The sequence below is a fragment of the Camelus bactrianus genome, chromosome 18, assembly GCF_048773025.1.
Source record: "Camelus bactrianus isolate YW-2024 breed Bactrian camel chromosome 18, ASM4877302v1, whole genome shotgun sequence".
NCBI lineage: Eukaryota > Metazoa > Chordata > Mammalia > Artiodactyla > Camelidae > Camelus > Camelus bactrianus.
Window position 1 is genome coordinate 1,514,244 of NC_133556.1, and position 27,168 is coordinate 1,541,411.

Below are 27,168 nucleotides of genomic sequence, written 5' to 3' on the forward strand. Positions count from 1 at the left end.
CAGCCAAGACCAGGCACTGGAGTCAGTTGTCAGGCCCCTCTGGTCCCCGAGTCCCCCAAAGCAGGTGAGTAAACTGAGGCCCCAGAAGCACATCGTTCACCAGGTGAGTGGCACAGCTGCTGTAACTCGTGGGGCTCAAAACTCTTCCAGACGGCCTGTGTCCACCTGCAGCCTCTTGACTACGAAATCGCCCTAAGAATGTCAAATTTACACGCAGCAACGGTAGACCCTTTCTTCAGGGATCTCCACATTAAAAGGCTGACCTGGCTACACACCTACCTTCAGAAAAAAACTGAGATCATCTTGTAAACTTGAAGAGGCCCCTACCCTGGCACCACCCACTCCAGCCCTCGGTATATTACACATTCTTCAGATAAACTCTTGCACAGGTGTAAGAACGTCCCTAGCAGCACTGTCTGCAATGCCAAAAACCTGAAACAACCCACATTTCCTCCGACCAGACACTGGACGAAGAAACTTAGGATGCAGTCTGCAGTGGAACGCCACTCAGCAGCGAGAACGAGTAAGCCGAGGCTTTGCACGTGAAAATGAATTAATCGTAGAAATGCAATGGGAAAAGGTGCAAATTCCATATTGAGCCATGCATTTAAGGTTCACAAACATGCATTATGTTGTTTGGCAACATATATGTTACTATATATGTACACTAAATATGTGTTTCTATACTATATATACTAAATATATATGTTTTATGTTTACCATACTTTTTCTTTAGTTTCATGATTTTACTTGAAAAATACCATGATATATAGTGTTTTATACTGCATATAATATAGATGTACACTTATGTAACATAAAAATATATATTCACTGTGTATAGTGTTTTATCTATATAGATTTACTGTATATATTTATCTGTGTATACTATATGTTTACTACATATAGTATTTATCTATACATAGTTTATAAATGTATCTTAAATACTATAATAGGCATACAAAATGTATTATCCATGTGATCACTTTCTTATATAAAAAATGTTGGACCCACTGACGTCCTTCAAAGTCCAACGACCCCCATTTCTGGGCTCTCAGATAAAGTACATTCTTTACTGGGTGTGTTTCTGCTAACAAACTAATAGCCCCAGGCAACGCTCAGGCTGGCTTGTGTCAGCCCACCGTATCAGACTAAAACCCCACCGCCCTTCACAGACCCTAAACCTCTTACCTCACCTACAGCCAGGCAGAGCCTTGTGCACAAGCCCATCAGGCACCTTGTGACCCGACCTTATAAAACCCCCCAACAACCGGCCCTCGGGGCTCCCACAGGCACCCCTCGCCTGTGTGTCCCGCTGTTGTCTGTGACAGTGCACCCCTAATAAACTCCTTTCTGTTCTTACACTTAATCTCTGCTAAATTCTGTTACCAACCCGCGTGTTCCTGGCTCACTGCCCGGCCACCCTGCTGTGCCCACAACAATAAATACTATATAAATATATATAAAATACTATTTAAAAACAAAATGTTTTCTATATACAGTAAAATTATAAGTCTATAAAGAAAGACAAGGACATGATAAGCTTAAAATTTATTGCCATTTCTACCCAGTTTCAAACGTTGTAACAATCAGAATCACATGGGTATGGAACCCCCCAAAGTTGGGCCCCCTGTGGAATTCAGAACCCTGAGGACCACAGTCTGAGAACCACCTAAGCTTCTGCCCACTGAGGGTCTGTTCCTTCTAACTTGATAGAAAAATCACAAAGACAGTGCAAATCTGTTGTAAAACCCAGCTTCTCTCCAAAACGTAAGCACAAAGCAATTTTGCAAATAGAATCTTGGACAGCACCCCGCTGTTTCTCAATTTTTCCCTCACAAATCACTTGCTTTGCTTTTGTTTATTTTCTTTTCCCACCATTTAGATGCCTCCTCCAGTGCCTGGGGCGGGGGACAGAGGAATCTTTGGGACAGTGAAATGCTCTGCGTCCTGACCCGGACCACGGCTGCTTGATGCATCTGTCTGTCAATGCTCTTCCAACAGCTCACTCTAAAGCTGTTTGCAGATGAGAGGTTCGGAGCCAGGCATGCAGCTTGTCCTCGGTCATCGGGGGTCCCCACCCTTGCAGCACCACAAACACAGCAGGGGGCTGCCGTCCATCGGGGCACCTGAGACCCCCATGGTCCATCCTAGGTCTCTACCACCTTGCCCACTGCCCCCCAGGCTCAGGGAGTGGGCATCTCCCAGCTTTGAGCCTCCTTCTAAAAACCAGGAGAGACCCCCTCGCTTCAGAACCAGGTGGGCCCTCTTGAGAATAGTTTTCATTCTTTTAAGATTAGCCTACAGGAAAATAAAGGTATAACTCGTCAATAACTGATCTTACTGGAACCTCTCTCAAGCCTGTGAGCTAACTACTATTGTTATTCCCATTACTGAGACAAGGAAACTGAGGCTGAGGGATGGTAAATAAATTGCACAAGGTTATCTAGACCAGGAGGCAGCTGAGGCCCAGCCCCACACTTCCCAAAGGAGGGGGTGTGGCAGATCACTCCCCATTTTAAATACTCACCTGTTCACGTTCATATGAGTTGAAATACAACCAGCCCATCAAACTCAAGATTTCATGGGAACTCTAAATTTGGCCTTAAAATGAGTTTACGTTTAAAAATAGGTTTTCAAGGTGCTGAAATAACTTTCAAGGCCCAAGTTGGAGCCGCTGCTGCCAAGGGTGCCAAGTCAGTTCGTCAAAACGTAGGTAGCTTTCAGGCCCACATAAAGCCTCTGCTCTACCAGAAACAGTCGGTCCCGCCAGCCAGTCCCCACACGCCCAGCCAGCCCTCGTCTCTAAACGTATTTCCCGGCTCCTCCTCACCCCAGACAAGGTGACCGTATGGCCCCAGCTGATCAGGTATTGTCTATTTTTCTCTTCCTCGTCCTTTATTCTTTACCCTATAAAAGCTTCCTGCCTTCCGGTCCCATTTTTCAGTTTGAATGGAGACTTCCCCCTTCATGAAGTGTTAAATAATGTTTGTTTCTATCACTTAAATTGTCTTCTTCAAAATTTTTTAAGAGACAGACATGCAAATACTCCCCCTGGAAGCACAGCCAGGGGCCATGCCGCGTCTGAGCTGAGCAAGCCCGGAGACGGAGCCTCGTCACACACGCTGGCCTCTGGGCAGAGGTCCTGACCCCGGGTTCTGGCATCATTGGCTGTGGTGTCCAGATCTTGGCAAGGGGTCTAATCGTGGAACTGACTGAAGGCCCTGGCAGCAGCTGTGCCGACTCATCCTACCCACCAAATTCTACTTCTGATCCTCGGCTAGGCAGGAGCGGCAGAGGCTGGCCACCACCGCCGGGACCACCTGCCGGACGCTTCCCACTCGCCCACGTGTGCCACCCCAGCTTGTGACGCCCCGGTGGAGACCCCTCTCCCAGGCAGAAAGCCTCTCCTGAAAGTTGTTGGTGGAACATGTGACATGGAATAAACCGGGCTACTGATCACAGATGGAGGCATTCCACTGAAAGACATCTCGGTTGCTTCCGGTTTGGGTATGAATAAACCTGCTATAAACCTTCCTGCGCAGGTTTTTGTGTGGACACGTGTATTCAGCACAATTGGGTGAATACCTAGGAATGTGACAGCTGGACTGTATGGTAACACAACGTTGAGCTTTGTAAGAAACTGCCAAATCATCTCCCAAAGTAGCTGTACCACTATGCAAAGAAAGAAAGTTCCTGCTGCTTCAAATACTTGAAAGCACTTGTTATGGCCTCTTTTTTAGGTTTTAGCCATTCTTGTTTTGTAACTTCGTAACAACATACGACGTCAAGCATTTTGTCATGTGCTGATTTGCTGTCTGTATCTCTTCTTCGGTAAGAGGTCTATTCAGATATTGTGCCCATTTATAAATTGGGTTGTCTGTCTTCTTACTGTTGAGTTTTAAAAGTTCTTTAATATTCTGGGTACTGGTCCTTCATCAGATATGTTTTACAAATATTTTCTCCCATTCTTTAGTTTTTCTTTTCATTCTTAAAAGTGACTTTTGGGGGAGGGTATAGCTCAGCAATAGAGTGCAAGCCTAGCATGCATGAGGTCCTGGGTTCGATCGCCAGCACCTCCATTAAAAATAATAATAATAATTTTTTTAAAAATTAAAAAGTGACTTCTGCAGGGCTGGAGTTATTAAGTCCATTTTTTCGTAGATGTGCTTTTGGGGTTGCTCTTAAAATCTTTTTGCCAATAAGTTGGACGGAGAAAGACAAATACTGTATGTTATCATTCCTAGGTGGAATCTAAAAAACAAAACAAGTGAATGAGTGGACTCAGAAACACAGAGAACCGACTTGTGGTTACCAGTTGGGGGAGGGAAGGCGGGAGGGGCAAACTAGGGTTGGGGGACTGAGGTACAAACTACTGTGCACAAAATAAATAAGCTACCAGGATACACTGTATAGAATGGGGAACACAGTCAATATTTTACATAACTATAAATGGAGCATAATTTTTAAAAACGGAATCACTGTGTTGTACACTGAAACTAATATAATATTGTACATCAACTATACCTCAAAACAAAACAAACAAAAAACCTCATTGCCAAACATGAGACCACCCAGGTTTTCTCCTATGTTACCTTCTAGTTTTGTGTTTTACATTTAGGTCTACGATCCACCTTGAGTCAATTTTTGTTTAAATTGAAAGACAATGTCAAGATCTTTTATATTCATTCTTATTGAACATGGATATCCAGCTGTTCCAACACCGCTTGTTGAAACGTCTGTGCTTTTTCCACTGATTTCCTTTGCTCCTTCGCCAAAGATCAATGGACTGTATTTGTGTGGGTCCATTTCTGGGATGTCTATTCTGTTCCCTTGATCTATTTGTTTTTTCCTTCAACAGTATCTCACCGTCTTGATTACTTAGCTGTATAGTAGTAAGTCAGGAACTGTCATCCTCTGACTGTTCTTCAGTACTGAGTTGGCTACTCTGTGTCTTTTCTGTTCTGTCGTTGCGCAGGGTCACTACCATCCACCTTCCCAAACTCGGTCCCCGCTAACTCCCCGTTCCCCGCCCCCAGTAGCCGCCGCGTTCTTCTCTAGAATGTGCAAAACACCCACGACGAGGTGGCCCTCACGCCCGGCACAAACCAAACTACAAGACACAAACACAGACTACCTTCCCGGCGGAGCAAACCGGAGCCAGAGTGGCCCGGCCCCTGAGCCTCAGGTCACCACGGCACCTTGCAGGCCGGCCCCGCCCACCAGCCTTCCCGCGCCGTCCCGCCCCCTGCAGCTGGCCCCTCCCCCCCACGCGCCAGCGGCCGGCCCCGCCCACCACCCTTCCCGCCCCGCCCCCTGCAGCTGGCCCCGCCCCGCCCCGCCCCGCTCTCAGGACCCGCGCTCGCTCGCGACGGGGGGCGGAGGCCCGCGCGGGCCGAACCACCGTGGCCGTCAGAATGGGGAAAGGCTGAATTACAGCCGCCGCGGTGAGCTCGGGCGGAAGTGATTAAACCAACTGCCATTCATTTTTGCCTTGCGCCAGGCAGTCGTTCCTGTACTACTCTCGGCCCTCTCTGACCCGTCAGGAGTTCCTTTTATACTTTGGAATCGCCCATTCTTTTGCCCAGTCAGTAGACGAGTCTAAAAGCCGCCATGTGAAGGGGGCTCTTAGTGACGTACGTTGCACCGTTTGGTGAAAGGCTAAGATAGCCAAGCACTTGGTTGAACTGAGCGTTTTCCCTAGTATTAGTTTTTACGTAAACGGTGTTCCCGTGCACTTCCGTGGGCTGAGATGGTTTCCGGTACCTCCCGCAGCGTCGCAAATAGTCTGGTCCTTCACCGCAGGGCCCGATGGGAGCGGGGAGGGCGCGGCCGCCATATTGGACGGAACCATCCGCCCCCTCAGGCGGGGTAGTCTGGCTGCCTAGCAGTTTGTAGGTCGGCCGAAGCAAGTGCGGGGACTGGAGTCGAGCACGCACGTGTCCCGGGAGCGCTGTCGTGATCGCCGGAGGACGCCTGTCTGCGGAGAGAGCTCCTCCGGGCGCGCGGGGCGGCACAGGGCGTGGGCGCCCCCCCACCCGCGTGGGCGCCCCGCCGCACGCACATGGCCCGGCGGTAGGCGCGCGGTGCGGCCTGGGAGAGTCGGAAGCGAGGCGAGGCCGGGCGAGGCGGCAGCGGCGGGCCATGCAGGACGCGGAGAACGTGGCGGGGCCCGAGGCGGCCGAGCAGCGGGTCGAGCCCGGGCAGCAGAAGCCGGCCGCCGAGCCGCCCCCAGGGGAGGGGCCGGCACGGCCCGCGGGGCCAGGCGCGCAGGAGGCGGCGGGCGGCGAGGACGCGGTGGCGGAGGTGGAGGCCGGCTCGGGGCCTGACGTGCCGGCTGAGCCCGCGGCGGACGGGGTGGAGAGGGCCGGCGGGTCCCCGCTGCCGCCCGAGGAGGCCCCGGCCGCAGGCGAGGCCCCCGCGGAGCAGGCGCGGGACTCAGCGGCCGAGGCCGGGTCCGAGGGGGCGGGCGGGGAGCCGGACGGCGCGGCGGAGGACGGCGGCGCGGAGGAGCCCTCCTTCAGCGACCCCGAGGACTTCGTGGACGACGTGAGCGAGGAAGGTGAGGCGGCGGGGCCGGTCTGTGGCCAGGTTCCCGGTCCCCGGTCCTCCGCCTGTCGCCCCGCAAGCGGGGAAGGTTGTCCGTGAACGCCCGGATCTCCGTTTTTCTTCCGAAAAAGGAGGGGTGGTGGAGACAACGTGGGCAGCCGGCCACTGGCCCTACCGCCAGGAGTTTGGAGGGTGGGGAAGGCCGCCGGCCTGCTCGCAGGAGCCGGGGCCGAATGTGCAGCTGTGTGGCCTTTGCGGTCCAGCCAAGCAGGACACTGCACGTGCTGCGCAGACTCTGGTGACAGTTCGCCGCGTGCGGTCTGGTGCCCCGAGTGACCAGAGAGACCTGTCGAAGGGCCGAAACCGACTCGGTGCCGACTCCTTAGGGGTGGATGGACGCTGACCCTCGGGAGTGGGAAGAACAGGGTGGCAAAACTGGGTCCATTTGCCTCTGCCGCCCCCGCGGGCGCGCCTGTTCCCGGAGAGGTCCTCGGTGGGACAGTGCCAGGCGGACTCTGCCAGATTCCTGTTGCGTCTTTTTTCCTAGGTCTGTAGGCAGACCACCACCCTTCTGTTGGCAAGTAGTCTTCTCAGGTCGTAGTACTGACTATAGCTTCCTTTATCTTTCTTTTCTGCCTTGGTTCCATTTACAGGCATTATTTCTGTTTTCTGTCCCAGACAGCCCCGTCTCCTAAGACGACTTCTGATAATGGCTGGTCTGATTCATTTTCATTTATGTTTCGTTTTTAGCCATTTTAACTCTCCAGGCTGGGAACATATCGATGGATTCCTCTGCATATTGACCACGTTACAGAATAAAACGGAAAAGTGAATAAAACACCATTGAAGTAGCCAATGAAACGCCAGGAAAATAAGATGTTACCATGTTAAAGTAGAAATATTTCTTTTGAGATGTGTCCGGTCACCCTGAGATTGAGCGAGAATCATAAAGAATATCACGTAAATTTGAAAAGAAAGTTTAAAGAACCGACATAGAGTTGTTGACTTTGAAGCATAACTTTACTTACTTGTAAACTTTCTGTCAAATGCTCTTATGTTTTTCCTTCCAGTTGTAATAAGATAGAATTGACACCCAGCGCGGTAGGAGTTTGGAGTGCACCGCGTGATGATATGATTTATTTGAAACGTAATTTTCAAGGACTGCCTGTTACTGTCACTGTTGTCTTATACTTTATTTCACGAGACCAAAGATATCTCAGCGTGAAAAGCAGGAAAGGCTCCAGAAGCTAGTGAGGTCTTGGGAGCCGCTGACCCAGTCGAAGCCTGTCCCTCACAAGGAATTGTGTTCTTGTGGAGCAGGTTGCTGCCCCCTGCACCCAGCCTATACCAGTGTTCTTTTTTACCACACCAGTTTTTCTTATATTTTAAAATCTAAGTTTTGATTTTAAAGCCCATTTTGAGCCCTAGGGGTTTTTTTTTAAAGCATTATTTGAGCACACCTAATTTATACGATTTCTAGCACTTGAATTTCAGTGTGTGACGGAGGGTGCTGACGTGAGCCCGGGCCAGCCTGGCTAAGGGCTGCCGGGTGGGCCTCTGGGAGCCCTGGTGATCCTCCTGTTTTGCCAGATTGACCTGTGAGGCTCCTGGCCTTAAGGAACTAACACTGAGCAAGTAGTCAGTTTTCTTGAGACCAGTTGGTTATGGTCAGTAGCTCACATACGTTTTGTGTTTCATGAGAACTGCCCTGTAGGGTCAGAGTGATGCACAAGGTACGGATTCTTCTGAAAATGGACCGAGCCTCCCAGCGAGCCCTCTCGTAGGTACCTTTGTCTTGCCTCCTTCCCCTTTGAGACAGATGAGCTGTTGCACAGTTGCATCATCATCACAGTCATCTCTTCAGTTTAACTTTCCTGCTGCCTCTGGTGCTCGGCCTAGCAAATATCCGATAAAGATTGTAGCCTTGGCTCCTTTGCTGCTTAGTCTTGAGAATTGCTTCCATTTCTCCTGGAGTCAGACTGGGAATCTGTGAGCCAAGAGTAACCAGATGCGTGGGCTGCTGGCAGCGAAGGGAATGTTTCTTCATCGTACACTTTAGTTTATCCCCTTGCTGTGTATGGGTGGGTTCTTACAAACCAGGCGCCTCAAGACTGTGGGAAGGAGTCGACAGTTTGTGTAAAAGTTAGCTTTTTATTGCAAACCTTGTAAATTCAGATCAGGCTTAACAGGCCATGTAATTGCATGGTAAGTCAGCTTTAAAAGTAACCCAAGGATTTGACTCTAGTCTGCGGGAAGATGCCGTGACGCTGATCTGCGTCTTTCCTTCTTCCCTCTTTGTTTGGTCTCAGTTTTAGCTTCATTGAAATTTAAGCGGCAGTTCTTTTACATGAAGTAACATTTTCAGTATAGTTCCAGGTGTTGAAGTTATTTAGAGAGAGTTTATATCAGGGCTTGCCTCTTGAAATTAAAGGGCTTTTTTTTCTTTTTGAAAGATGTTTTTAACATGGAACATTTCAACACAAAAGTGGAGAAAATTCATGGTAACTTTTGAAAATGAAATACAACAAAGTATATTTTCAGACATGTGTCCTATGTAGTATGTTGACATACTTAAAAGAGTGGAACACAGAAATCACAATGATAATTAGGTTCTGGAACACATAGACACAGGAGTAACAAGCCACGTTCTTCAGCTGTTGTTTAAAAATTACCTTGTGCTGCCATTTGACTACAGATGGTCCCCGGATTGCAACGGTTTGAATTAGGATGCTGTGTAAATAGTTTACCAAGAAGTGACCCTGTCGTGGGTCGAGGAGAGTCTGTACCCGCGTTGTTTCACCTGACAAGTGTGCTTTGATGGCAGCTTTAAAACGTGTCTTTCTGTTCTGGCTCCTGACACAGTACCTTGTAATTTTACAGCTTTCTAGACAAGCTGGCTAACTCATTGTGCTTAGGATTTGTACAGAACTTATAATAAAAGGTAGGATTTCCTTTTTTCATCTGATGCTCCATTTGCCCTTCGAGTCCAGCAGCCGGTTGGGCACTTGTGTTGGTGCTGGAGCCTTGTGGTCCAGGGCTTGAGGCTGGGGACGGGCCTCAGGTGAGACGGCGCAGGCAGCACCCCACTGGCGTCCCGGACCTGTTTGCCTTTATTCCTCTTGTGTTTCTCTCCTCTTTCTCTCACTCTAGCTGACCCTTTCATGGAAATGAAGCAGTTCTAAGAAATTTGAGCACTTTAGTTTTGAGCAGGTGACATGAACCTAATACATTTTGAGCTTTTAAAATTATGGAAATAATAGTTGGCATTGCTCCCTGTGTTCCAAGCACGTCCTAAGCATTTACAGCGTCGTGTCTAAGTGGCTGCTGTCTTCCAGTGTCTCTGCAAGCTGCTCCGTCGCATTGGGACAGTCAGGTGTAGGGTGCATCGTGATTTGCACACGTTCGTGAGCTTCTGTACTCGCTGGTCGCCTAGTTTAAGTGCCAGCCTCAGTCCTGTGCTGTCTTCAAGCAAGAATGTTTTACGTAAAGAATGTTGGATGAGTTTGTTTTGTTATAAACTGAAGAAAGCGCCTGTGGTGAGTTTGTAGTAGAGATGGGTCAGAGAAGGTTCGCCACAGGCATCCCTACTTTGGGTTTTTCTGATTCCTGGTGAGAGGCCATGGTCTTTGTTTGCATTTTTCATTATTAAGCCCTTTTTGAAAAGTTCATTTAAAATATTCCATTATTGCCAGAAATCAGACAACATATCTTGATTGTCAAAGGGAGTGTGAACAGTTAAAATCTTCCTAATTCTTGCAAGTTTAAATTTTGAGTCAAGTCAGGGCTGTGATTTCTTTCATTTACAGCAAAAGCATTTAGAGTCTTCACTTTTTGCCTCTTGGAAATTTGTTCAGTGTGCTAAGCTAGTGTATGAACATTCTGTATGATCAAAAAAAGTCATTTGACAAATCTTTCCCTTGTGCAGAATTACTGGGCGATATACTCAAAGACCGGCCCCAGGAGGCAGATGGAATCGACTCGGTGATTGTGGTCGACAACGTTCCTCAGGTGGGACCTGACCGTCTGGAGAAACTCAAAAACGTCATCCATAAGATCTTTTCCAAGTTTGGGAAAATCACAAATGATTTTTACCCTGAGGAGGACGGAAGGACGAAAGGGTGAGTGCTGCTCTCCGGCACTGCAGTGTCGTCTGTGTTCTTCTGGTGGTCAGACCCGGGGGAGGGGGTCGCCGTGTGTTGAGGAGCTCACCGTGAATGCGCGAGTGGGGCCTCGCTCCTTTATTCAGGCGGCCCCCAGCTGGCAGCTCTGCGCAGCAGTGATTTGTCCTCGGGGGTCATCAGACGGAGGGAGAAGGAAATGGAAGTGGTTCTTGAGTTCGTGCTGCTAAACTCTTAAGCAGTCAGCGCTTCACCTCTGTCATCACACAGTGATTGATGCCAGGTACATCCTGGGGAAAGGGGCCGACCGCTCTGGAAGTTGGCGGGATGTCAGGGAAATTTGACAGGGTATTTTTGTTTTTATTGTAAGATATGCTTTCCCCCTACATTTTAACATCTCTGAAATGGGGATCCTTCTTACAGTCCGGGGAGAAGCATTGTGTCATTGCTTAGCAATTTTTTTGTGTGGTGTTGCCTAAAATCCTGCATCTTTTAAACTTGGTAGTTTAAGGTGTGTGGCCTCAGTTTGCTCTTTGAATTCAGCGTGAGGTTGTGCGTGTTGGTAAATGTAGTTCTGGTTCCTTCCTTGTCAGTGCTGTGGTGTTCTGTCCTATCGTGTGACAGTTTGTCCTGTCGATTGACAGTAGCGGTTTGAATAGCAGGTGTGAGCAGCCTCGCGCCTGTCCCCCTCTGAGCACTGGGGGCGTGGGGTTGCAGGGAGCGCTGTCCACGGCGGGGCCGCATCATGCCCACTGGTCGTTACCAGTTTACACCCGACCAGCAGTGACGGAAGTTCTCTGTGCTTCTGCGTAGGCTTGTCAGGCTTCGTCCGCTAAAATTTCATGTATGCCTCGCCCCTGACACAGGCAGAGCCGTCTTCGTGGGACAGGGATGAGAAGGCGGCACAAACTCTGTTTTTTCAATTTCAGATTTTGGAAACTGCCTAGAATGGTTTCAATTTCTTAAAAAAAATTATCGTCTGCTGGTAGTGCTCCCTACGTTCCTATTTGAGGACCAGGGTGGAAGGGAGCCTCTTTGTGAGCGGCTGCTTGTGGCTCTGTTGTTCTGATGAAGCGTTCTCTGGGAGCCTGTGTGACTTCGCCTGTAATGCACAACATTAGACTCTGTTGTTTAAGCAGCTTTGTTGAAAGATGCGTGCTGCACAGCAACTCGGGCGGGTTTGAAGCGCGCAGGTCAGAAGCGTGGGTGCGTGTCTGCACCCGTGGAACTGCTGCGCGGTCGGGGCGGGAAATGTCTGGTTGGTTAGCGTCTCTGTGGCTCCTGACTATGGAGCTAGACTTGGGCTCTGCTGGTAGGACTTAGTTCATGCTCAGAACTGCTCTGCCAGGGGTTAGACCGCCGCGGGCGCGTGGCGGTGAGACAGGTGCGGGTGCCCACGGCGCGTGTGAGCCCTGTGGGGGTCTGGGTGCACTGAGCGTGACCTGCCTCGCCTGCAAGTTGCCCTCTTTATGGATTCAGGTATATTTTCCTGGAATACGCGTCTCCTGCCCACGCTTTGGACGCTGTGAAGAATGCGGACGGCTACAAGCTGGACAAGCAGCACACGTTCAGAGTCAACCTCTTCACCGATTTTGACAAGTGAGTCCTTCCTGGGTCAGGGGACCTGGACGTCGTCCCGAACGTGAACTGCCAGGCGCTCCTGCCCGGGGTGGGCGGTGGGGGGGTGCTGGTCGCCTTCCAGGTGACTGCATTCTCCCATCAGGTCCCTGCCGGACCCTCCCATGTCCCTGCCCCTCACACCCCTGGCCAGCAGCACGCCTCCCCACCAGCATCCTCTCACTCGTTAGAAACAGTCAAGGCCTTGTGCTCTTCCCCGAGGGTGGGTGGGGGGGTGCGGTGCGGCCTGATTGAGAACCGCCAGTGTCGGTCGCGCTCTGGCCACCCACCCCTTGTTCTGATCATCCTTATGTGTCCCTGCTCTTCCAGGTACATGACGATCAGTGACGAGTGGGATATTCCAGAGAAACAGCCATTCAAAGACCTGGTATGTTGCTATGCAACCTGTAAGTGGTCGTAAGGAAGGCCGTGTTGCCGCCTGGCTTGAAGTGGTGGATCCTCAGGCATTAGAGATGCTGGCGGGTTGGGCTTGTCTCTGAGCGCAGTCCTTGTGAGCAACTGCTCTTCAGTTAAAGTTCATGAGACGTGTGAGACCTCTTGCCTTTGGTTCTTTTTATAGGGAAACCTCCGCTACTGGCTTGAAGAGGCCGAGTGCCGGGATCAGTACAGCGTGATTTTTGAGAGTGGGGACCGCACCTCCATATTCTGGAATGACGTGAAGGACCCTGTCTCCATTGAGGAGAGAGCGGTGGGTCCTACCCTGTCTTCCCACAGCGCAGGGGGACTTGCATGGCAGCGGGGACGTGCCCTGTCCTTTGAGATCACATCTCTCAGAACAGCGTTGAAATGAGCCCTGAGAAGCGACCAGGCTGCCTGTGTTTTTATTTAAAGAGTTTGGGGAGGAAGGTCCTCGTGGGTGATGGAGTCTTTGTATTTGGTCTCTGTGTTACCGTTGGTGCTCTTTTCCACAGAGGTGGACAGAGACGTACGTGCGTTGGTCTCCTAAGGGCACCTACCTGGCAACCTTTCATCAGCGAGGCATTGCTCTCTGGGGGGGAGAGAAATTCAAACAGATTCAGAGATTCAGCCACCAAGGGGTTCAGCTTATTGACTTCTCACCTTGTGAAAGGTAAGCTGTCAGAAAACTGCGGATGGAGTCGTGCCGGCCCTCAATACATAATTGTTTTAAAGTTTACTTTGCAGTGATTTCAAACTTAATAGAAACATGGCAGAAAGAGTACGGAGGACTCCCGTGCACCCTTTTACCGAGGTTCTCCAGTTACCGTGTTCATGTGTTTGCTCTCTCGTTTCCCTCACTTCCCGTCTGCACGTGTGTGTACATGGCTTTGTTCCTGAGCCGTCTGGGAGGGGGTTGAAGGATCGTGTCCCTTTACCCCAAGTGTGCGTTTCCCAAGGACAGACGTTCTCTCGCACAACCACACTGCAGTTACTAATCAGGAAATTCTACATTAAGACTTTATTTAAAAACTGCCAGGTTCCAGTTTTGTCACTTGATCCAGTGATGTGCTTTGTAGAATTTTTTTCCCCTCCAGTTCAGAATGTCATACAAGGTCGTGTATTTTGTGGCTAATTTCTCATGGCTGAGTTTCTCACGTGTGAGATAGTCCGTGTAGCAAAGCTCCACGTGAGAGGGTGGAATGGGAGCTCGGGCGCCGTGCTGCCCGCGGCCGGTCTTCCGTCCTGTGGGGACATCCGATATTCACTACCCAGATTTAGTGATTTTTGCTGTATTTGCTTCACGTTGTTTCGAGTGTCCTGAAGTAAATGTAGACAGCTTGACCGAAGTCTGCACTGCTGCGGAGCAAAGATGTTCTCTGTCTTCGCTGTCTCTCATCGCACCTGACGACGCTGGGAGGAGCTCCTCAGTGTCATCTGGTTTTGAAACGTACTCAGGTTTCCCCACTTGTCCCCAGATAGCTCTCTCTTGTGGCTGGCTTGTTCGTACCTGGGTCCAGCCGGGTGTACGTGTGCTTAGTCTGTGTCTCGAACAGCACACCCTCCCTGTGTTTCTTGTTTTCACACTGGCTTCTTGTGAGGGTGGGGCCAGATGGCCCCTGGGTTTGTCTGACTGCTTCCTCGGGACCTTGTTTCCCTTGTCTCCCTGGGCCTCGCACTTACTGCAGACGGCAGGTTTTACCTGAAGGCACTTCTCAACTTTGATAAAGTCGTTTTCGTGCGCCGTGTCCGTGGAGTACCCATTGGTTTGCAGCCCCTCTGCACATGCGTGGTGCAGGGTGACCGCTGGCTCTCACTGCAGCGGCGGTGCGTCAGAACAGGGTCCACACAGACTGCTGGTCTCTGTGCCAAGGTGACGTGCAGGGGCAGGAAGCTTCCTCCATCTCCTCCCCTCCTCCCGCCCTTTCTCGGCCCCCCAGCAGTTCTGCATCCCCAGAGATGGCTTCACGTTGCTGGTCTTCCCACGTTAAGCTGTGACTGTCGGCACACCGCCTGCCCACGTGGGGACGGGCCGGACCGCTGGGACCTGGCGCTCTGCCCAGTAGCTCTCGCGTGAGCCACGTTGAGTGAACTGATGAGTGGTGAGTGCGTGCTTTTGCTCGTAGAGGTTGCAGCTTGAAGAATCTGTTCCTGTGAGCTTGATCAGTTTCCGTGGTTCCGGGGTGGTCCTGTTCTGAGTCCTTCTCAGGTGTGTGGCCTGGACCTGAGTGGGGAGTTTAGTAACTTGTGGGAGGTGGTGACTCGAGCCAGCACCGTTAATCTGGTGAGTCAGGAGGGCACAGCCCCGGGAGGAGGAGGTGCCGAGCCCCTCGCGGGGCTGTTCCCTGCTCCCCCTCACTGTGCTTGTTTCCGCCTCGTGTGGCTCCCGCTCTCCTAGGAGAGCTGTCTGGTTTGGGTAGTTAGACTTTGGCGGCAGAGGGGACAGTGCTGTGGGGCAGATGAGCTGGCGTTCGGGGGAACGATGGCTGGGAGGTGCCCCGGGCCAGCAGCTCCGCGTCAGTCATGTCCTGGGTCTGCACCTGCAGACTCAGCCAACTGCAGGATGCAGGGAGCTAAAAAAATTTTCAGATAGTTTTAAAAAACTAGAATTTACTGCGTTGTGGCAGCTATATACGTAGTTTTACGTTGTTTTTAGAACTATTTACACAGCATTTCCACGGTGTTCGCATTGCAGGTGATCTAGAGGCGATGTAAAGCCTGTGGGAAGGCGTTCTACCTAAGGGCCGTGGTGTCCACCGCGGGGCCCTGGAGCCAGACCCCTGCCCGTGCTGCAGTGGCCCTCGGTTCTCTTCTCGTCTTCCTTAAACCCCAAGGAAGAGCGGAAATCCCACGCTGTGCCCGCCAGCACACACAGCAGACTTTTGTTTGGAATCTGTTGGGTCGTTCCTTGTCCTGGTTTTAGCAGAAACGTCTTCAAGTGGCCCTCGGAGTGCCCTGGTGCCGAGCGTGGTTCATGCAGGCGGTCCTGCTCCGTATTTCGGGCAGGGTCTCTGGGCGGGAGCCTCGTCAGGAGCCTGGGGTTTGGGGGCCAGTGCTGGTTGCGTGAGTCTCGACTGTTTGCTCTGGCGGCTGTCCTGTGCGAGGAGCCGCCTGGGAGCAGAAGCCCGGCTTGGCTACCGCGGCCTGGGCGCGGGTCCTCCCCGCACCCGCACGCACAGCTGTGCGCCTCACTGAGAGGAGGTGGGAGAGCATGGGAGGTGACTGGGTGTCCCCTCTGTTGCAGATACCTGGTGACCTTTAGCCCCCTGATGGACACTCAGGACGACCCTCAGGCCATCATCGTCTGGGACATCCTTACTGGGCAGAAAAAGAGGGGTTTTCACTGTGAAAGCTCTGCCCACTGGCCTATCTTCAAGTAAGTGGGCCTGCAGTGGCCGGCGGTGACCTTTGTGGCCTTTTTTTCATCGGTGAGCCTGGCACTTCTCTTCTGTTTCTTCTTAGGTGGAGCCACGATGGTAAATTCTTTGCCAGGATGACTCTTGACACTCTCAGTATCTATGAAACCCCTGTAAGTGACCTGGGTGCCTAAACCGCCTGCCCCGTCCTGCTCGTCGGCTTCGGCAGCTGCTCGAGCGTGCAGTGCTTTCCCCTAGCTTGGGGTGCGGCCACGGGGAGAGGGTGGCCCTGTGCCTCGTGTCCTGGATTCGGGGCTGTGACCTGCCAGCTCCCACTTCTGTTCCGGGGGGGTCAGGCGGGGGGTTAATGAACGGGCTGAGGAAACGTGTGTTTGCTGCTGTGGGCGAATTGTTTCACTGTTCACCTGTCACCTTCTGCTCACACTGCTCCCTCAGTGAGCTCACGCTGTGAAAAACTGTGTGCACCTTTGAGACGGTGGCGGGATTTGACTCATTTGTAGCCTCATTTTCCCCACAGTCTATGGGTCTTTTGGACAAGAAGAGCCTGAAGATCTCCGGCATAAAGTGAGTAAGCCTCCTTCACCTGGGTTTTGTCTGACTCCCTCCTCGAGCACTTGGCTCCTGCACGGCTAGAGAAGGTGCTGGTGCCTGTCACTCCGAACACAGGGATGTCACAGCAGGCTCGTGCGGCCACCCCCAGGCCGCTGGCTGTGGCCCACGCACACCTCCCCCCCACGCAGGGACATCCTGAGGGTCTGCCCTCTCCTGTGTCCCCGCCTTGGAACAGAGACTCGGGTGCAGTCTTTGAGGAGAGGGGTCTCCACTTAGTTGGAAGGTCCTTATGCCATTCGTGGTCTCTGCGGTGGGATCTGTGTGGCCTCAGTGAACTGCGGCTGGTTTTCTCTGTCAGAGCAGACACGTTTTATTTTCCTGGAGTCTGGGGGCAGTGAAGAGCCAGCAGGGCAAGGATGCTCGTGGTTCTTGTTTTTACTTTTACATTAGCATTGCGCACAGTTATGGCTTATATTTAAAAATAAAGCCAGGAATTAATTCTCAATAAATGCAAAAGTGAAGATACTCTTCGCAGATGGGGACTCATGCTTGTTCATTGTAGCACTTCTTAGAGTAATCTCCACAGCAGAGAGAATTGCCCTAATCCTTAGTCTTCTTAAACTTTCTGATTTGAGGATTCACCCTTTAGCACCTTAATGAGTCTTCAGAAATCATGCAGCTGGGTCCATCAGCCGCAGATTTACTTTATTTGCCTTGTGGTTAAGAGTGTGAGTGGGGTGTCGGAGCCTGGGGCCCCCGCGTGGCCGTGGGCGGGGTTGTCCACCCCGGGGCGGCTGCTGTGGGCGAGCGCGCCAGGGCGGAGCTTTACACGAAGTGCCCTCTGTTCTGCGTGCCTGCCGGTTGTCTTCACGTAGCCCGTCCTTGTAATAAACACTTCATTTTCTTTGTTCTGCAGAGACTTTTCCTGGTCTCCCGGGGGTAACATAATAGCGTTCTGGGTGCCTGAAGATAAGGATATACCAGCCAGGGTGACGCTGATGCAGCTTCCTACCAGACAGGAGATCAGAGTCAGGAACCTCTTCAACGTGGTGGATTGCAAGCTACATTGGCAGAAAAATGGAGACTACCTGTGTGTTAAAGTCGACAGGACACCAAAAGGCACCCAGGTAAGTGGGCGCCGGCGGGCAGCGACCATTCCTTCTGCAGCCTCCATCTTGTTTAGGGTGTTAATGGATTTTTGGTTCATGTTGTGATGTGTTTCCAGACCCAGCTGGCATGTCGTAGCGAGAGCTGCTGTCCTGTCCTAGCTGGGGGTGTGGTTTTTCTCTGTAAGCCTTGGGGGGGGTGACGCTCTCACACAGGCTGGAGGTCAAGGGTGTGCAGGGACATCGCCAGGCACCCACCTTCTCTGCAGGAGGAAAAATGGGTATGTTGTTTTTCTTACGTTTTCTCTTTAAGCACAAACAGTGGAGTGCTTGACACGTTCTGCACCCACATTTTTTGTTTGCTTCACTTAATATTTAATTTACCAAAAACTGCCAGGTTTTTTTCTCCTGATGGAAGCATTGCTTTAAGTGTGCCGTTGCTGGCTTTCAGGACATTCTTGGCTGTGTGGGCTTCCCCACTAGCTCAGTTCCAGAGTGTGCCCACCCCTCGCAAGAGAGACTCATAGCCACCCTGCTCCTCACAACCCCTGACCTGCTGCCTTGCCTCCTGTCCCTGGATTTCCCTGCTGTGGATGTTTCGTACGATGGAGCCACGCGGTGCGTGGCCTTCTGTGCCTCGCGCCCTTCGCGGAGTGGGTCATGGCCTGCACGTGTCCCCCATGCGGCTGACCGCTCCACGTTCGCGCCCCCGTGTGGCTGGTCGCTCTGCGTCTGTCTGCTGATGGACACGTGGGTTGTCTCCCCTGTGGGCCCCTGCTCTTCACGTGGGTGTGTCTGAGCTGTTTTGAAGTGGTTGGATCCTCCCCACTGGCAGGCCTCGAGGACAGAAGTTGTGCTGCAGTGTGTAACCCCGGACCGTGAGGGCGGGTCGTGAAGCAGGAGCTGGGTGGGGGGCGGTGGGGTCCATGTGCTCTCTGGAAAGTGTACCAGTTTGCACCTCCATCAGCATTTCAGAAGGTCCTAGTGCGTCGTGTTAATCCCTGCAGGTGCTCGTGTCTGCACCAGACGCATGCATGTAACCTTCCAGCAAACTCGGACGTGGTCCCATGCTGTAACTCTTCACTCTTTGATTTTTCAGAATATCATCTCTTCTTTCTCTTTTCTTTTTTTTTTACAGGGTGTTGTCACAAATTTTGAAATTTTCCGAATGAGGGAAAAACAGGTGCCCGTCGACGTGGTCGAAATGAAAGGCAAGTCCCGCTGTCGCTGCCCCGTGGTTGAGGCCCCGCGCTGTGTGCACACCTTCCCCTGAGGCTTCCTGCGGCTCCGCGGCCCGAGTGGACACCCCGCTCGCAGAGAGCGGCGTCTGTCCCGTTGCCGCATGCGCACGTCGAGGGTGTTCTTTGCGCTTTCCCGTGTGGTCTCGTAGCTTTGCCGGCTCCCGAGTGGGTGGAGAGACGCCCCCCCCTTCTCCCCGTGTGGTCTGCTGGCCCAGCGGGGGGGCGAGGGCTCTAGCCGATTGCACGCTTGGGAGAGGGTGAAGAGCAGGCTTTCAGCACACCCCCAGGGAGGGCGGCTCGAGGGCTTCCCATCCTGCGTGTGGAGGTCGTCGGGAGTAGAGCGTCTTTGTGTTATTGTTTGACTCTTTCCTTGTAAAACTGAGTGCTGTGATCCCGCCTTTAGGTAGGACATTTGGCCTGTGCTTTCTGTTCTGCTGGGAGAGGAGGGAGGGAGGGGTGACGTGGCCTCGTGCCTGGGCATAGAGGCGTGTGGGCCCTGGTGTCCAGTGCCCAGCGAGGAGGGTGGGGAACGCCGTCCGCAGGCTGCCCCCCAGCTGCCGCGGGGCTTCTCCACCGGCCAGGCGGCCCCCGCGGTGCAGTGCAGCCCTTGTCCCAGTGCTACTGTATCCCTTGAATGAGCTGGAGAATTTGGGGGGAGGCATTTCTCTGCTGGAATGACTTTAACTGATAGGGAGTGTTCTGTTGTTAAGTGACCAAAAGGAGCTGCTCTTTTTCCTGACCTAGAAACCATCATAGCCTTCGCCTGGGAGCCGAATGGCAGCAAGTTCGCGGTGCTGCACGGGGAAGCCCCCCGGATATCGGCGTCCTTCTACCACGTCAAGAGCAACGGGAAGATTGAGCTCACCAGTGCGTACCGTCCTCGTCCCCACTGCCCCCTCCCCACCCCACACGGAGGGGACAGGGCCGGGCAGGCTGGTCCCCGTCCTGCGGCCCCGGGGTCAGTGGGCTGCTATCCATCCATCTGCCTGGAGGGCCCTGTCCTCCCCACCGGGGCTGCAGCGCCAGGCTGGGATGGCGACAGCCTGCCTGTTCCTCGTCTAGCCTGAATGCATCGGGGCCTGTTTCATGCTCCCGCCCTGCGTCCCTAGTGCCAGGCATGGGCTTGGAGCAGGGCGGGTCCACGGGTGACACGGCGCTGACTCACGATCGCTGGCACTCCAGCGTTTCTCTGTGAGGCTGAGGTGGCAGTGGCCTTGCGCCCTGAGTTAGGGGTGAGGTGCACCCAGGGGTGCTCGCCCCGCGCTCCTGGAACCTCATGCAGGACTTCACCACGGACACAGTGGTTTGTCCTGACAGGTTCCTGTGCCCTGGGAAGGGCTTTTCCTGAGAGAGCTCTGCGGGAATTGAGTTTTCACTTCCTGGAGTTAGGCAGGGCTCGTGGTAGAATTGTGGTGTCAGTCAGCTGTCGGTCACGAGGCTTGCCTGCATTGCAGATTCCTTTGAGTATCGAGGGAAATACGGGCAGCTGAGGACTGGAAGGACCTCCGCGAGCTCTCCTTATGGACAGACAGCGGGGGTCTCGTGCCTCTGCCGTCTGGGAGCCCTGCACCTGTGGCTCCGCTCAGAGGTCAGGGTCAGCGTGAGTCACTCGAGTGTTACTGTGGCTGCAGAGGCTGTTGAGTGGTGTCTGCTTACAGAGTTTTATTTCTTCCTTTCTTGGTCTGAGAGTCCTGCCCTCCCGGCCAGGGCGGTGCTACCTTAGCCACACGTCCTCTCAGCCCTGCTCAGGCTCCTCAGGGTGGACCAGGCCGCAGGGAGGCCCACGGTCTGCTGTGGTCACCTGTGCCTGCCCTGCTCCCCTCCTGAGTGAGTGAATGAGGAGACCCCGCGGGAGGACCAGGCTCCAGCCCTTCAGGAAGCAAGCAATTAGCAGGTGGGGAGAGGGGATGGACTTAAATAGTCTTTGTGAGTTAGAAAGCTGTTCGAGTCACAGGAGTGGAGTTTTAGGCTTCTTTGGGCCACGTATCTCTTGGAGAATCTGCAAACTGGATTCCTCGCCCTGGTGGAGAGTCCCTGTCAGGAACTGTAAGAGGCGTGTCTGTCCAGTCACATTGTGAAGCATGTTGTTTTAGACTCAAAATGTTACTTAAGAGAGTATTGCAGCTTCAGAATCCTCCCCCAACCGTGGGTTGTGACTTACCGCGAACATGAGGGGGTTTTCTGACCTAGTTCTCACAGGTAGCAGGTAGGTGCGCTGCCTCCATAGAGCTCCGGCCAGAGGTCAGTCACCGTGCACACCCGTCGGGGGCGTGTGACCCCACTGCCAGTCCTTCGGGCTTGCCACGCACTGACTCCCGCACTGCTTTCCTTTCAGAGATGTTCGACAAGCAGCAGGCCAACACCATCTTCTGGAGCCCCCAGGGACAGTTCGTGGTGTTGGCTGGCCTGAGGAGGTGGGTGTCTGTCTGACGCGGGCACCCGCTGTAGGTGGTGGGCTGTGCGGAGCCCCTGCGCATAGCAGCGGCCTGACTCCTCGAGGGCGTGGTGGGCCATTCCGCCACCAGAGCATCCCCCCAGTCTGTGGACCCTGGTGTGGCGTCTCCATCCCGCTCCCCAGATTTGGACCAGGGCCGGCAGACTCGGGCACTTGCCGACGTTTTCATTACGTGCCTGGAAGACACGGCCGCGTGCTGTCCTCCTCATGGTTGAGTAGGCCTCTCCCTGGCAGTCTGGTTACCGTGATGTAAAGCCCACGTCTTCCGTAACCGGGCCCTGAGCCTGCCCTCCCTCTGTGGTGGTGCCGTGAGCACCCGGCCGTCCTCTCGCTCCTGCTCGGCTGCTGGTCCGTGGAGTGTGTGGGAACGGTGGGGCTCCTTGTCCCCCGGCTTCACTGTCGGCTCCGGAGGCCTGGCCCCAGACAGCCTTTCCCCTGAGCGGCAGCGCCCTGTGCGCCTTCCTTCACGGCACCCCTGCGAGGTCATCACTGACTGTTTCCACGTCATTCATGGGGCAGTGGTCGGGGCCCAGGGCCCCCTGTAGACGAGGGCTGGGTGTGCAGACGCGGCTCTGGGGGCTGACCTGCTGTCTGTCCCCCCAGCATGAACGGTGCCTTGGCGTTTGTTGACACGTCGGACTGCACGGTCATGAACATCGCAGAGCACTACATGGCTTCCGACGTGGAGTGGGATCCCACTGGGCGTTACGTCGTCACCTCTGTGTCCTGGTGGAGCCACAAGGTACGGGGACCCTGGTAGCCTTGGTGCCGTGGGGGCCAGGCGGCACAGGATCCTCCTCAGCAGAGCACCTGGGCACCAGGCTTCTCAGCGAATCAGCATGCCTTCCTCCCCATCTCCTCCTGAGCTAGAGCGCGGCCGTCCTAGCCTGCTGTTGCAGGTGGCAGCCAGGTGGCTGGTGTCCTCCGGCTAAGCCAAGCTGATTCCTGGGGCTCAGATGCGAAGGAGGGTGTGTTCCATGTGCACGTGTTTTCCCAGCACCGTTGTTTCCCCGAAGAGGTTCCTGGTGTGCGCCATCAGTACTTGGCCCCCCAGCCCGTGGGTCGGCTGTGCAGAGGCTCCCCTCCGCCAGGCCACTGCGTCCCCTCATCCCGCTGCTGGTTTTCTTTGTGCTCGACCACAAGCGCTCACCTTAGCCGTTGTTATGGCCAGTTGTCTCCCTTTCCCGCTGGCCCAGGACACTTCAGGGATAAGGGCCTTCTCTCTCCTGCTCTGAGCTGAGTCCCCAGCACCTGAAACCACTGGCCCATCGTCAGCCTTTAGTCAGGCCTGGCTGAGTGGATTGGCACGCAAGAAAACGTTTGCCATTCCTCTGTTTAACTTCTTGAAAAAATTGTCATCTCTGACTTGAGCAAAAGATTTGAGTGGTGTCAGTAGAAGGAGAAACGGTTCTGTGATCGCAGGAACGGGTGTGGCGTCCGCTGGTGAGGGCGTCTCAGCCTGGGCCAGATCTCCGCGAAAGGACGAGCTGTGTTTGTGCGGACGCTTTCTGGGGAGGGGGCCCATTTCCTCTGGGGTCTCCAGGGGGCGCTGGTGGGGCTCAGAATTTGTGTCTGTTCAAACCCCACTCTGTGGTCTCTGGCTTCAGCCTTGTCCACCAGCTGCGTGCCCCCACGCTGGGGGTGCAGTTTGCCGGGGACCTCTTTTTATATTCCGTTTCTGTTTTTGTTGATTGAGGTGTTAATAGTTGAACCAGTTCATGCATGTTTACAGGTCAAATAAGGATAATTCCGTTTAGCAAAAGAGTGGATATTTAGGAACACAGACTTGGCGAGTATCAGTGGAAGCAGTGTCAAGCAGCCGTCTTCACGTTCAGATGGGGATATGTTGACATGTCCCCTCAGTGAGGCACGCCTGGCACTAACGCCCTTTTAGACCGCTGACCACGCTGGGCCAACTGCCCCCTTCACAGGGGAGGTCCTGCTCCGAGAGAAGCGCCAGCCGGGCTGACGGGTGGCACGGTGGATTTCTGTCCGGGCGCAGTGCTCCACCAGCAGCCCTGCCCTGGCTTCAGTGTGGCACGGCCCGGTCAGGCCCCGCACCGCGGTGCCCTTCGTCCGCTTGTGCTGCTGGGTGTGCGCTCGGCGAAGGAGGGTCTCTGCTTTGTGCGCTGCCGTCTCCCAGATGCCGGCAGCTCTGTCTGCCTGCCAGGTTGTCGGCTCTCAAACACTTGTTGAGTGGAGCGGTTAACTTTGTTGGCTCTGTCGACAGGAAGGGTCCCAGGGCCTCTAGCCCCGACGTGACTCGCGGGTGCGCAGCTCAGCGTGGCCTCTGCTCTCTCCCAGGTGGACAATGCCTACTGGCTGTGGACCTTCCAGGGCCGCCTTCTGCAGAAGAACAGCAAGGACCGCTTCTGCCAGCTGCTCTGGAGGCCACGGCCCCCCTCCCTCCTGAGCCAGGACCAGATCAAGGTCTGGCGTCCTCACTGGTGTCGGGGCAGGGTGCCGCAGGTGTCAGAAGGAGAAGCCTTTTCCTGTGACCCTCAGGGTGGTGCTGAGAGAGGAACAGAGCACAGCGTTTATGGGGGGCCTTTTGAGGGGAAGCAGGCGCAGCGCGGGCCAAGCAGAGAGGGTAGTTTCAGGACAGGAAGCGTTTTCAGGTTGTCTGAGGTCACGTCAGTGCCCTTCTGAGGGGTTTGCACGAACTGGAGGGTGGATGAAAGACACCAGGGGTGAATAGACAGTCCTTGTGGGATTAGAAGGGGCACGTCTGTGGGATTTACCTAATTACGGCAAAATACGCGATGGTATTAGGCCAGAGCTGGGGGAGGGTGGACCCCGTGGAGGGAAGGCGGGCGCACGCTGGGAGCTCTCTGGAGGCCTTGCTCTGCTCATCGTGGAGGAAGTCGGCCCTCGTTGGCAGCTTTGAAGGTCGCGTTTGTGGTTCTTGCTTTGAATGTAAGTCCTGAGTGACTTGTCTTTGTTTCAGCAAATTAAAAAGGATCTGAAGAAATACTCCAAGATCTTTGAACAGAAGGATCGTTTGAGCCAATCCAAAGCCTCAAAGGTTAGCCTTGTTCCCAGGCCTGAGGGAAGTGCCAGGGAGGCCACCGTCCCCTCACGGCAGGGAAGGCCAGCGCCAGGCCATGGGGGCCCACCCGGCCCTCTTGGTGGCTGGCTTTCCCGATGGGGGAGGCGGGCGTGGGCCGAGTTGGAGGTGGGGTGGTGTCCAGTGAGTGTCCCTCCGTGCCCCATCGGGCGGGGCTGCAGGCCCTGTTTTCGTTTTCATTTGGGTCGAACAGCATCGTGGGGGTGAGTTGGGTGTGAGTTCTGTAACTTCTCCCCGACTTGGCAGGAATTAGTGGAGAGACGACGGACCATGATGGAAGATTTCCGAAAATACCGGAAGATGGCTCAGGAGCTCTACATGGAGCAGAGAAACGAACGCCTGGAGTTGCGAGGGGGTAACTCATATCTTTGCCAAAGATACAGTTTTTAAGTGTATAGTTAAAATATTTCCCCTTTTTGCATCTGCTCATTTCCCAGATTTTTTAGTAAACATCAAGTGTTGCTCAAAGATTCTTAGAACTGAGAGCTCCCTCCTGCCTGCAGGTTCAAGCCCCTAGGCCTTCCCTTGCAGAGGGCCTTGCTGAGTTCACCCTGGCCTCTCGGCCTGTGTGTGTGCGTGTGTGCGCGTGTGTGCGCGTGCGTCCCACCGCGCTGTGCCCAGTGGCCCCGGTGCAGCCCGCCTCCTGTCCGCAGGTGTGGACACTGACGAGCTAGACAGCAACGTGGACGACTGGGAGGAGGAGACCATAGAGTTTTTTGTCACTGAGGAAATTATTCCCCTTGGAAATCAGGAGTGATCCAGCAACACTGTGGTGAGACTTCAGGCGGGGCGCGGTTCACGTCCCGTGTGTTTCTCCTCTTGGGAAGACAGCTTGTGTGAGTGGGACCCAGCTTCAGGGAGCCACATCCTTGCCCGTGAGCTGTGGGAAGTCGGGGGCAGGCCCTGGGTGTGGGAGTGGGGCTGCCCTCTGGTCCAGCAGGTTGGCCACGGGCGAGAGGAGGGCCAGCCGTTGATGGGACGAGCCTTGGGGAGGGGGAGGCTTTGCTAGGAGAAGGCCTCGGGGCGTCCAGCAGAAAGGGGGCATCCCCAGCTGCAGCAGCTGTTCTGGTCAGTCCCTAGTTGGTCTGAGATGAGAGCCCCTGAAATGCCATCAGGTGTGGCAGGAACTCGGGCTTCAGTAAGGGCGGAAGGACCAGAGGTTGCCACCTCAGAACTGGCGTGGGTGCGGGGGAGGAGGGCCAAGGCTTTGCGCGCGTTGGGGTGCCCGGCCCTGCCATCCCGCAGCGGGGAAAGGGGTGGTGGTTCCCGGCCCCTCCACAGGCGTCGGAGCAGAGTGGATCTGTGGTCCCTCCCTCCTTTACGGGGTGTGCTGTGTGCTGGCCACACCGCCTGCCTGGGCCGTGTGGCCAGTGCCTGTTCTTCACGCAGCGCCCGGCACCCAGGACAGGGAGTGACCAGTGTCCCCTTGTTGCAGTGCCCCGTGTCTGTGCTGGAACCGCGGCCATCCTTCTGCGGAAAGCCTGCACGTTCCGGAGCTCCTGCCTGTGCTCTCGCGCGCGGGGCCGAGGCCGCCCCGGAGCTCGCCGCCCCCACACGTCGCCGTGCCTTTCAGCCCCTGCTGTCCACGGGGCCCAGAGGCACTGCTCTCGGTTTCCTCTTGTTTGGGTTTTAATCGCACCGCAGACTGTGCCCTGCCTCCTGCGGTCAGCGGTCCTGCCGAGACGCGGTGTCCCTTCCGGGCCCCTGGACGCCGGCAGGGAGGCCTGCAGTGCTGCGGCCCCACGCACTCGGGGCATCGGGGCGCCACGGCACGTCCCCCGCCATTCAGGTTGTGACAGATTCTCTCAACGGGCTAAACGTGGAAATAAAGGCAAACTTGTATGAAAAAGCTGTCTTCCTCCTCTCTTTGAGTGTAGGTAGTGGCCTTGAACTTGGTGCCTGTGCCCTCAGCTCATGCCTTGCGCTGCGAGCTCATGTGGCGAGGAAGGGACGTCACCCTCCTCGGGGTCCCCTGCTTGTCAGCTCACCTGATGAGGAAGATCCCTTCCTTCCTCGGTCGCGCAGGTGTGAAGACGTACCTTGATGGTTGTCACTGGAGCCACTAGCGTGTGGTTCTCTTGAGTGTGCAGCTCTGCTCCCTGAGGGGGGAGCGGGCACGTCCGTGAAGTTCCGGCCCTTGTAACCTGCAGCGCCTGCTGCCCGTTGGCGCCTTGTGCAACGGCCGCTTCTTCCTCCCCTTTTCTGTCCTGGACCCTGAAGCTTAGTTTAAAAAGCAGTGCAACGTGGAGCAGACACACTTGGAGTTCACAGCTGTGACCCGTGACCTGTACCACATCCGGGCCAGCGAGGGCCTTCTGGGGTTGGAGGCCCAGCTGCACCCGTGGGGAGGAGGACAGGCCAACACCCGCCCCGTGGCTCGGCCGGCGGGCCCCCCGTGGGCCTGCGCCCCGCGCTCTCCCCTCTGTGGCTCTCGGCTTGGCGGGCCCCCTCACGCTGGGGCCACAGCGGCCCTTGTGTCCGCTTCTGTGCTTTTAACCGCAGTGTGCGAGCCCTGGTTCTCCTACTTTGTGGCTTTAAGAAGGGACAGGCACACGGTTCTGTTGTATTAACAGGTTTTTAACAGAGTTTTTGAAAAGTTAACTTTTCACTGTTACAAATTTGCTAGTTGTAACTTTTGCATAGTTTGTAAATAAAATAATTTCCAAGCACTT

General features: G+C 54.3%; 1 protein-coding gene across 2 annotated transcripts; it reads left to right on the forward strand.

Moving 5' to 3' along the window:
• The first annotated feature begins 5,844 nt into the window (after positions 1-5,844).
• On the forward strand, positions 5,845-27,165 carry EIF3B (eukaryotic translation initiation factor 3 subunit B). 2 transcript variants are annotated; one of them, XM_074345536.1, is made up of 19 exons: positions 5,845-6,559; positions 10,472-10,664; positions 12,144-12,263; positions 12,612-12,669; positions 12,862-12,990; positions 13,214-13,371; positions 15,943-16,074; positions 16,161-16,227; positions 16,593-16,639; positions 17,544-17,754; positions 18,872-18,944; positions 19,719-19,841; positions 21,310-21,388; positions 22,033-22,171; positions 23,734-23,859; positions 24,377-24,454; positions 24,743-24,851; positions 25,150-25,280; positions 25,932-27,165. In XM_074345536.1, exons 1-18 carry the CDS (start codon positions 6,142-6,144, stop codon positions 25,251-25,253), a joined length of 2,364 nt encoding a protein of 787 aa, XP_074201637.1. In that variant the 5' UTR covers positions 5,845-6,141; the 3' UTR covers positions 25,254-25,280; positions 25,932-27,165. The 2 variants fall into 2 exon arrangements, with proteins under 2 accessions (XP_074201637.1, XP_074201636.1); XM_074345535.1 differs by having other exon boundaries at positions 5,846-6,559; positions 25,150-25,268.
• The last annotated feature ends 3 nt before the right edge of the window (positions 27,166-27,168 follow it).